The sequence below is a fragment of the Salvia hispanica genome, chromosome 5, assembly GCF_029641045.1.
Source record: "Salvia hispanica isolate PSC_SH4W2 chromosome 5, Shi_PSC_v1, whole genome shotgun sequence".
NCBI lineage: Eukaryota > Viridiplantae > Streptophyta > Magnoliopsida > Lamiales > Lamiaceae > Salvia > Salvia hispanica.
This window is the reverse complement of record NC_142696.1, coordinates 6,165,540-6,177,428: the sequence shown is the minus strand read 5'-3', so window position 1 is coordinate 6,177,428 and position 11,889 is coordinate 6,165,540. Positions and strand designations below refer to the sequence as shown.

General features: G+C 33.7%; 1 protein-coding gene across 3 annotated transcripts; it reads right to left on the bottom strand.

Moving 5' to 3' along the window:
* Positions 1-3,870: 3,870 nt before the first annotated feature.
* Positions 3,871-10,867, bottom strand: LOC125188939 (putative NOT transcription complex subunit VIP2). Of its 3 annotated transcripts, XM_048086042.2 has the most exons (16): positions 10,620-10,867; positions 10,099-10,199; positions 9,857-9,968; positions 9,598-9,776; positions 9,389-9,437; positions 9,151-9,297; positions 8,790-8,845; positions 8,625-8,670; positions 8,445-8,537; positions 7,461-7,567; positions 7,240-7,380; positions 6,567-6,884; positions 6,114-6,166; positions 5,991-6,032; positions 4,571-4,715; positions 3,871-4,280 (listed from the first exon to the last, which is right to left on the bottom strand). In XM_048086042.2, the coding sequence occupies exons 2-16, from the start codon at positions 10,114-10,116 to the stop codon at positions 4,221-4,223; spliced, it is 1,566 nt and encodes a 521-aa protein (XP_047941999.2). In that variant the 5' UTR covers positions 10,117-10,199; positions 10,620-10,867; the 3' UTR covers positions 3,871-4,220. The 3 variants fall into 3 exon arrangements, with proteins under 3 accessions (XP_047941999.2, XP_047941997.2, XP_047941998.2); XM_048086040.2 differs by having other exon boundaries at positions 8,625-8,834; XM_048086041.2 differs by having other exon boundaries at positions 6,567-6,881; positions 8,625-8,834; positions 10,620-10,866.
* Positions 10,868-11,889: the final 1,022 nt, after the last annotated feature.

Here is an 11,889-nt window from a genome sequence, read left to right as displayed (position 1 = left end):
GGGGTTCACTGAAAGTGAATCATAGACAAAACAGAGAAAAGATTAGGACTTTGAAGTAGGAAGACATGTCATCACCAAAGTTATCTTAAACAATCTTCCGATCTAATATCCCAACTTGTTCTAGATGCCAAAGAAAGTAGCAAGACGCATCATATCCAGTTGTGGAAACGATTCTAAGAAGGAATGTGAAAATTGGAGCAACATTTTGCTAGGGTGTATTAAAAAATATGCTTCTAACTATTTTTTGTTGTGTAATTTTCTTATTTCTAGAATTAGTTATCACATGAATTGTCATTTATTATTAGGGTTACTGGTGTCTAATTATCAGGCAAAGCTATGGTACAATTCTACATAATAACAATAATAGCCATTCATGAATATTGGAATGTGAAAAATTCATACATATTGACAAGTCTAAGTAATGTATGACTAACATTGCATGCTTAATGTTATTTGTATAAATTTAGAAAGAAATAATCATTGATCAAAGTAGTGCATGATAAATTTTTCCTGATTTTGCATTTGAAGCTTGCAAATTAAAACAAATTCACAAATAAAGATCTATTTAGTTGATTATACGATTTAATCTGTGATATTCTGATTCATGAACATAAATATGTTACATGCCACAAACATAGGTAAATCACATAAATAATTAAATAATAATATGTGATTTCAATGAATTAGTAACATACCAGTTAATTGTGGAAAGAATCAAAGGTTGTTTGATACGTCTCCACAAAACGTCTACATACTATATTCTATATCTTCTGATAAGTTTTTTGAACTTTTTATTTGATCAAGAAAAGCTTATCATATAATGTACGAACTTGATTGGAAATGACGAGATAGAATAGCTATATAGAATGAGATAAAGAACTTTAGCCAAAAAAGAGCCGGAAAGAAATTCTTTCAGAAAATAAATCAAATTTTTTTAATTCCCTTGATATGGAATTTTTATAATTCTATTTTTGAAAGCAAGGGGTTTCAGTTATCTTCTCTCTCATGTCTATTTTCCTTTATATAGAACTAAAATGATCAAATAAATAATCTATGGATGTTGGACTGAGGTCTGAGGCACACCTGTTGGCTCTCTCTAATTAAACTAAGCCACAAAATATAATCAATTAGTGCAGTAGAATAGGATTGACTCTGAGTCTAATCTCAAATTTCGAATAATCTGGAATTCCTCTTTAATTTAGTTATTTTGTGCATTTAAGATAAAAATATTTATTAACTAATTTAAGTCTGCTGCTGATTCTTATTAATCAATTTTTTTTGGTCAAAAGTGATCCAGTTCAAAAATACTACTCCCTCCATCCCCTATTAAGAGTCACATTTTTCCATTTCGGTCCGTCCCTAATTAAGAGTCACACTTTATTTTTATCATAAATAGCAAGTAGGTCTCACATTCCACTAACTCAATCCACTCACATTTTATTATAAAACTAATTTAAAAAAATGGGTCTCACATTCCACTAACTTTTTCAACCAACTTTTCTTTACATTTCTTAAAACCCGTGTCCGGTCAAAGAGTGACTCCTAATAGGGGACGGAGGGAGTATTATTTATCATTCTTGGAATAAATTTCAACTACTCAATTCTCTTAATAATAAAACTTTTTAGAACATCTCTTGGGAAATTATCAAAATGGATTCTCCCCCAAACACGATTCAATGCAATATCAATCCTAGCAATTCTCAAGGTTGTATGCAAGGAATAAGAAATAATTATCTCTGAGACCTCGTCTTTCAGTGCATAGTCAAGAAAGACTGACTTATCTCACTCTTAGATCCATTTAGTGTTATATCACACTACTGTCGTTAGTTGGTTTTGGTAAGGAAACTTTCGGACAGACACTGCAACCTATCGCAATAAATAACCAAAAAACCTATCTAAGTCGTGAAATGAGTTTTATTTCTACTATATGTACTGATTTTCTTTACATGTATAGAATTTTTAATGGTATGTACATGTACAGATTGTGTATTGTTTAATAATCTTTCTGTTCGTTATTATTTTGTTACTAGTTTCTTTTCCGATTTTCCCGTCAATACTTGTCACATTTAATTTTAGTACTCTTGATAATGGACCTCTCATTCCACTAACTCATTTTATTAAAATTTTATTATTCTTCCGTCCACCAAATGTTGTCCATATTTGATTCGTTGCGGATTTTAAGAAATATAAAAAACAGTGAAAAAGTTAGTAGAATGTGAATCTCGCTTTCATGTACTATTAGTTTTATAATAGAATGTGAGTGTAATAAGTTAGTGGAAAGTGAGATCCACTTACCAAAAATGGAAAAAGTAAAGTGGACAATATTTTGTGGACGGACCAAAATGGAAAATATGGACAACATTCGGTGAACAAAAGGAGTGAAAAACAAAACATCTTCTTTTTTATGTGAGCTACTTATGTGAGCACCACTCTCGTTTGACGTACGTTTAGCGTTGTTTATTTCAATTTATATATTTAATTTATTTCTAATAAATTAAAAAATGTTATCGAAAATTTTAATTTATAAAATTCATAAAAATCAAAGCTCGATTTGCCCGTTTTCTCTATATTCAGCATAAATTGAGTAAACGGGAAAATCAAGCTTTGATTTTTATGAATTTTGAAATTTTAAAATTTTCAATATTTTTTAATGTATTAAACTAAATATATAAATCGAAACGAACAACGCTAAGTGTGCATCAAACGAGAGTGATGCTCACATAAGATATATTGCATATCAGGGGAGTGTTATATTGCTAACTCATAACTTAATTGCTAACTACAACTAAATAATAGCCATTAGATATTCAAATTAAGGGCTTAGATCATCAATCCCTAAATGTCAATACGATCAAGGAAAAACGTCAATAAGGCCATAGGATTAATTCCAAAAAATATCAGTAAGGGTATTAATGTCAATTAACTACATGTTTAGTTATAACTAACTTTTAAAAGAAATCCCAAAACTTTAAATTCATATAACATATATCAAATTAAAGATAATTTCATAAGGATTCCAACGATATCCTACATGCATATGTTCCGACGTCAAAATTTGAAAAACATTTCGAAAATTTTAATTTTTTCGTACAGCAGAAATGTCAACATAGTATATAAAATATGTCAATATAATGCATGTAGAATGTCAATATAAACAATGGTTAACATTCTTAAAGCATTGTGTTGACATTCTCAAAGCATTGTATTGATATTTTCGAAACACTATATTGACATTTTCATCCAAAATCCTAATTTGGAGTTTTTTTTTTTCTTTTTTTATTTTATTAATAAAAACGAAAATTACACGTGGCAAATTGTAGACCATACGTTTTCTAAAACCCTATGGCCTTAAATTAGTTGAGTCCGCAATTAAATGATGAGTTAGCAATTGATCGCTCCCCTTGCATATCATTCCTCTGTTCTGTATATTTTATGATATTTAATTATTTTCTATAGTATTCCGGTTCAGTCAATCATAGCAGTTAAATTTGTAAACTGATAAATTTACTAGTAAGCTTATCAGTCCAATTTTTAAAACACTAATTTCTAATATTGAATTCAGCTTGTAAGAAAAAGACCTTAAAATACCACAAATATTAGTGAACTAAGAACGTACTCAAAAAATACTGTGAAGGACCTTAAAAGTCTCAAACAGTTCAGTATTAGTACAATTTATTTTTTTTAATTTTTTTTTTTTAGTACAATTTAAATTTGACTTAGCATAATGGAACAAAAGACCCAAATATTTCAGAAAATGATTAACCAACGTCTTTATCAATCTATAAACTAATAAGCGACCACTTAAAAGTAAATCCATCAAGATTCAATTTCATTATAAAATACTGCAAACTAGAACAATACCATAAGAAATAGCAATAATAGAGTAGCATTTCTTCCCAAAATTATAGTAAGACTATTATTGGCAACAGCATCCAGCCAAATAAAACAAAATATCAGCATCTGGTTACAGAAATTTACTCTATCCTGCAATGCAGCATTAACTAAGATCATGTCGTGCTCGGAGAGGTGACATGGCAACACCATTCTCTAACTCCGGCTCAGGTAAAGAGACAATCACAAGCTTTCAAAACGGAAAGAAAATGCTGTTTCCGGGGTAATCAGATAAGGGGGGTGTGTGATTCAAATTACAACATATAACAATTGGCGTATTTAATTCTAAGAAGTGATTAGACAACTAGGGAGGCGGGAGAATAACTATGCTATTGCTGCGGTAGCACGGGTCTTTTCTCAACCATTTCATATTGCAGGACGAAGTTATCCTGCAAAAGGAGGAACATCCACTTATTCCTCAACCTACATAAAACATCTATGGCTAATACATATACTGCCTCTGCCTCTGTCCATAAAAGATACATATTTTTTCGATTTAATCTTTCTATTCATGGTAAGTTTTTTCCTATCTGATGAGATGGGTTTCAATTTCCACCAACAAAACTCAACCACTTTTTCTCTATATATATCTCTTATTTTACCAATTTGACATTAAAACTTGGGTCATCCACTGCCAAGACTATTTTTAGTAGTATAATTTAAATCAGGTAGTACAAACCTTTCTCGCTGTTTGCCATCCATTGGGATCAAAATAGAAGTAGCAACCCCTCTCATAACTGTTAGTCTTGACAAGAGGTTCCATATTCTTCACCCTCGTAAACCAAAACCTCAGATCTTTGTGGTAAAACCAACCTCTGTTGTAACTGCAACAAAATGTTCAAATATATGGGCTAAGATATGATTCTTTAACAATATATAAACTGATTTATGTACTTATTCTCAAACGATGTATATGGTTGCACTTATGGAATTCAAAAAAGGAATTAGCAAAAGTGAATGATTGCTACATTATTCATCTAGTTAATATAACCAACACACAGACTTTCAATAGTTTTTATTGTTTCTACAAGGAAAAAGGCCTTCTAAGAAATCCATGCCACCCATTGGTATGACTTGCCAGTTTTCCATGGCCAAGATAATGCAACTTTGACACATATTTATGACACTGTCCATACTGCATTAGGTACCAAAATGCTGCAATTTAAATGTCATGACAATTTTTGGAATATCTTAAAAGTTCGACAATATCATATAGTGTTTCTTCAAAATTTGAAGACAGAACATTTAAAATCCAACACTAATGTCAAGGAAAATAATGCAACAATCAAAAGAAATTAAACATAAAACACGATACAACTTCATGGCTATAGTGACAACTGTTACAAAGGGGCTAATTTACTCCATATTTTACTGTTCAGGGGGTCGTAGGATAGGACAAAAAAACACAATGTTTTCAGTGTCAAGCCAACGAAATGGTTCAGGGAATGGCAACGGTGAAATATACCTAAGGCAATCTAGAGCATGAATAAGATGGTAAAGAGAAAATACTAGCAATCAAGGTCTCTCAACTAAGGACAAAGTCCATTCAACTAAGCGTGGCATCCTGTGACTTCACATCACTTAAATTCTAGTGCTAAGGGCTGTATTGAATCTCAGTAATTTACAAGTAGGTAAGCTATTGCCATCCCATAAACACAATATTTTCTTATTGTATATATGTAGGAAAAGCAATTCATATTTATATACAAGTAGGTAAGCTATTGCTAGTAGTGTTCAACAAACTATATTTATCACTCCCTGCATGATTCTCATCTGTCATCATGTCATGTACATTTACAACAACATGGGGGGTTCACCTATAAGGTGATGCATGCAATGAACTCATTTTTTATGGAACTTGTGAAGGCATTATTATGAAGACGAACTAGTATAGATATGGAATGCTTGGTAGGAGTTTAGGAGATGCATTATCATATGCTTTAGCATCTTTTGTTATATGTGGCATCACTGAACAAGCATTAAATCAACTAAACTTTCATTATTATCTTTGCATGAGGGAAGTTTACTTCTTAGTTCATGTGTTATACGCGAGAGGAAGCTGGAACAAGAAACAAAGAATTAGGAACAGAGAAACTTACAGTTCATTTGCTGCAAAAAGTTGTGCCTCATCTTTGGGCATGCTATAACAGGAAAACAGAATCACATAATTAGTATGATCATTGCCAACTATTAAATTTTCCGAGAAACTGATAACAACGTACCTGTAAAAGATGTAGAATAGTGTTTCTGGACGGAATCTTGCAAAATAGGTTTGCTACAAATTCAAATAAAAATAAAACACTCTTAAAGGGCATACAATTGATATTCTTCTGCAAAAGCAAAAAAAAAAAAGAAATAAAAAAGAGCAGGCAATCTTGTTTTTGGCAGTGGATTTAACTTGTTTAGCATAATAAAACCAAGTATTCTTGCATACTGAAGCTAAAACACTCCCTCCGACACACTCAAGATGTCCACATTCTTGAGTGGCACAGGATTTTAGGAGGAATTGTTAGCTGAAATAAGTAGAGAGAAAAAAGGTAGTTGAATATTTTAATGATGAGAGAGGAGTGATTTATTTCCAAATATAGAAAGTGGACATCTAGAGTAGGACAAACTAAAAAGGAAAGGTGGAAATCTTGAATGGGACGGATGGAGTACTAACATAGTAATCTCACCTTTAAAGGAGGTGTCTGTTTGGCATAATAGCACTCAGGTACACTGAACTCGGGTTCTCCTCTGACAGGCTCATCAGACCAGGGAGATGAAAACTTCTTGTGAAGAGTCTCGGATGAATTCAAGTTTAAACCTAGGGTCGTCAGATCAAGTCCCAGAGCAAGAGTGGCCAAAGTTGGATTTACCTTTTTTATGATACTGATCAGACCAAGCATCCCATATTGATCCGGTATACTTTGGGATCCCGGTGTGGCTTTTATGTCTTTATCTCTAAATGGACTTATGAAACGAGATTGGGACTGCTGGAACTGCTGATACTGCTGCACAAGATGATCATAAGATCCAAAGCAATTAGAAGTCCCAAAGCAATGACAGTCAGGCCTATTATATGGGCCTTGGAAAGTGATGCATGATAAAATAAGAAAAGCATGACCCTTCACAAAACAAATGGAGGGAAATAACAAAGTGTATGATGAGAAAACTAGTAATAAAAAAATATTAAGTAAATCAAAATAGTTACAGTAATAACAAGCATAGGCTGTCCCTTACCTCAGGACCATGAAAACAACAAAGGAGGGAAATAAAAAAGTGTGATGAGAAAACCAGTAATTTTTTTTAAAAAAAGCATTAAAGTCAAAAATAGTTTCAGTATAACAAGCATAGGCTGTCCCTCACCTCGGGACCATGAATATGAAGATCGGAGCTGCCCGATGTTAGATAGGAAACCCCTGTGCCATTTATTGAGGAAGCACGATGTTGTTGAGGATGATGTGATGAATATGAGCTGCCAAAATTAAAACCTGAAGACCTCCCCAGCTGGAAACCAAAAGCATTCAACCACTAGGTCACACCCACATTGTCCAATATGAGACAAATGTTCACGTACAGTGACTTACAGATAATTGCTGAGACTGCTGCATTAAATTTGTCATACTGTCGTGGATCTGTTCTTTTTGGTGAGGATTTATGGTATATTCAGCACTACCACCAACATTAAGACCACCTGCAGAACACATAAAAAGAAAGGATATGGAGCACTTGAAAGACAACCATCAACAATAAAAAAAATACCATTCAAAAAAGAAAACTAAGTCTAGTACTCCCTCCGTCCCATTGAAGATGACCCACTTTCCTTTTTGGTTTGTCCCAATCAAGATGACCCATTAATTAAAATGGAAACACCTTTATCTCTACTTTATTTCCTCTCTCTTACTTTACTCTCTCCTCTTACCACACAAAATATAACTGCATAAAATCCCATGCCGCCCAAGGAAGGGGTCATCTTCCTTGGGACGGAGGGAGTATATGATATGGTTAAAGTTTTAAAAGGAGCAAGCCTTTCCATATACATTATTATTACATCAAGTACATGCTACCAATGCATATACTGTATACACCTACTAAGAAATGTTTCAGTCTATAAGTTCAGTCAGAAGGCCATTCTAGTGTTTTGGTATCATGCAAATCGCATTTATTGGGTAAATTCTCAGCAGAAGTCAAGCTATGAATAAGACTTCCAACATTTGTGAAATTTTATGCTTGACAAAGGAAAAATCTAATGAGTATGACCCTAAACCAAGATGAACAGTTATTTAATGAGACAGAGATATTGCCTTGACCGAGGAGACACTGCAACTATTTTCAACATTAATCTAAAATTTCTATTATTATAAGATTATACAAGGTATTCTAGTACCATACCATAAAAGGCATATGATATCTATTGAGAAATAATAGTCATTAAGAATCTCTTTAAGGAAAATTGAATTACACAGATCACCACAAACCATCTGGACTTCCATCTAGAATTGGAGTTGGTTCCCCCGAAAGAGCCGTAGTAAACATATCCCAGAATCAGAGTAATACAGATATTGAAGCACCTTTATATCCCGGTAAAGCAGGGAAATCTTCATATTGAATGCTGAATTCTTGGTTCTGTTGACCAAAACCAATGTTATGTTTTTGCATCATACCTTCACAAAAGGGCATTTAAAGATAAATTATTCAGCCACTTCAGAAAGTAACATGAAACAGATCTGCTATTAATTAAACTGAATAACCTATTTGCCCATGAGAGCCACCAGCTGAAGAAGAACGCCCTGATAGCTGAGGAAAGTCATTTACATCAAAAGTAGCATTGTCATGAGCATTTGACTCATTTAGTAATGCCATAAAGCTAAAATTATTATTTCCAGCTTGAAATTGGTTTTGAGAAAGTGGCACACCAGCACCAGAGTAAGAATTGCCCAGCATGGATACCACCTGTGGAGCTGAAATATATCTGTCGATCATTAGTATTAAAGAAAAATGATTGATGCAGAGTCTGGTTTGGAATTCATTATTTAAACAAAACATCTAAGGAGCACAATATAGCAAATATGGATACAGCATTCCGACAAATTCAATACCCGCATATGATAAAATCACTGTTACGTTTAAAATTTTTTAGCAACTGCAGTCCCCAGCCGGCTTAATTTTCTAAACATAACAGCATTGCTATATGTGCCTTTTATTTTCAAATTAGGTTATGATCGATAAATAATCAGAGCCACCAGAAAATTGCACCAAGATACAACAAATAATTACCTGACAGATTCAAACGAGATGCAAGACCAGGGATGTTTCCAACGCCCGTAGAGCTTCCACCCCTTGAAGCATTGCCCCCGCCCACAAGACCACTAATAGTATTTGTAATTCTCCCTGTATTTCCCATATTTGGAAGTACACCGGGGCCTATAGGTATCCAATTGTAGCAATTAGTGTCCTCAGAAACCCGGGTCGGAATACCGCATATGTAAACCAATTGACAAATGACTACTCATACCCCCAGTATTATTAAGACCTGAATGTCCATGTGAACTTCCCAGAGATAGCTGCATCAAAAGGCCATCATCAGATAATTACTTTTATAATAAATAAAGGGTAGCAAGATAGCATCAACTTGTCTATAAGACCCATTCCTGGGACCATTTATGGAGTTATGGACTATATCAAATTATTAGTCTCATCCAAAATCTAAATACATAGATTCACCTGAGAAAGTGTGTTAGGAAGACTATTTATAGCATATCTACCATTAGACACGCTTCCTTGAGCTTGTTGGACACCATTTGGAAGACCACCAATATTTGTCGAATTTCTTGATGCATAAGGCCCAGGCATGTTTGACATGTTAAAGCTATTATGGATATTATGAAGCCCCTGGAGATTACCTGCCGATGAGAAAATACATTATTAACTTCATTCATTTGTATTGGAAATATATCTAAATAAAGCAATGTATAGTGCATACCACTGGACTGGTTCAAGACAGCTCCAGAGGAACCTGATTGCGCAGAAAAGGAAGTTGTGAAAGCTCTTCCAGTGCTATCCGGAATATTAGAATTTGATCCATTCAAACCTGACTGTGTCCACATTTACATGTTAATTTAGTTAATACATAATCCAAAAACAAATACGCTTTGCTTGGGGAGATAAAATAAGCTATCTCAGGTAACCAAGTGAGCTATAACTTATAAGGTGAGAAAAACTTACACTCAGTACCCCAGACATTGTGAATCCTCAAACCAAAAGACAAAAGGTCATTCTTCTCCGGATAGAGCTCCTATTACCTCAAATCCTAATCTTCTAGCAACCTGACGAAGAAATCAGACAACATTCTAGAAACATCTATATATGTATAAAAGCCAAGTGCAGCCATGTTTTCCCGCCAATACAGTGGCACAGTCAAATAAAGTTGTAATTTGCAGGATGAGGTATTCATATGTTGGATATTAGCGGTTTAATGCACGTGAAAATCCAATTCTGGACAAAACCAAACGTTTTTTCTAAGCCTAATGTTAATCACGTAAGTGAATTAAAATCAAACGAGTTGACATCAAATTCAGTATATCAATTCTTATCATTTCCAATTTTTAGATGCATAAATTCCAATTGAGGAAAAATAAGCAAACTTGCAGATCTCGTTACAAAAAGCCAGCAAAGAGTGAGCTGAGATGGAAAGGAGAAGAAGCCTCTGGAGAAGAAGATGAAACATTGGTGAAGAAGAAGTTGACCTGATGAATAAATAGAATAAAGGCTTCTCGATGTCGTTGAGTTGAGGCTGAGAAGAGGGCGGCGAGCACAAGTCCACGACAAAGCGGTGAGTATCTGACGTGCTGGCCAGCCGGCCGAGAATAAGGAAGAAAAGGAGGCTGAGGCGGCGGTGGTGGTTGTCGATTGGCGAGTTTCGCCGGAAATTTTGTGAAGAAGGAAGAGTGAGAGACGAGATTTAGTTTAATAGTTTTGATAGTTTTGATTGGGCTTTTCGGAGATGTGCTATGTAACTGGGCCTCATTTAGCATTGCAACGGTAATGGTAATTACTCATCGGCAAAAGATTTAAGTGAGAAAAAGTTAGTAGAGCGTGAATATTATTTTTATATATTAATTAATTTATTAATGAAATATGAGTAGAATGAGTCAGTGAAATGTAGGGTCCACTTATAAGGGTTATATTCTAATACTTATAGCACTCTAATCCAAATCAAGACTAAATTTCCACCCTTGGATTTTAAAATGAGTGGATGAGATTAAATCTTACGAATCTCAATAAATAGTAGACAAAATATCAACAAAAGGGTAATATCGTCATTATGTTATCATATGATAATTTTCGTGAATGTTTTTTTATATCAACATAGTGTATTACAAATATCAAGAGAGTTACGTAAATTTAAAGTTTTAAGATGATTTTAATGAGAGGGAATTGACATTAATACCCTCTAATTTTATTTATTAATTTTTTTAATTAAAAATATAATCCGTGTAACATAATTATTTCAACCACTAGATCTTCTAATCTAATGGCTAAGATTTAGTCTTAATTTAGGATTGCTAATTAGTTAGCAATTGATCACTCCCCCCACTTATAAATATAGTACTCCTTCTGTTGCACAAGAATATGCATTTTTTATTTTTGGAAATATTTAAAAACTCATTACATTTACTTATCATTTTATTTACAACTTGTATTAAAATCCAACTAAATATATGAAACCACTCTCCAATGACACTACTTTCACTATTTTTTTCTTTCCATCTCCTTACTTTACCAAATTTTGCATTAAAACCGGTGCAGAACTCAAAGTGCATATTCTTTTGGGACGGATGGAATAAAGGGAAATAAGACTTCTATTGGCGGATGAACGGAAAAGGAAAAATGGGATATTTAATGGCGGACGGAGGGAGCATCTTGTTATTAGGAGTATTTGCCAAAACATAGTACTCCTCCGTCCATCCATAAGTGTCTTATATTTGACCGGGCTTGAGGTTTAAGAAATTATTT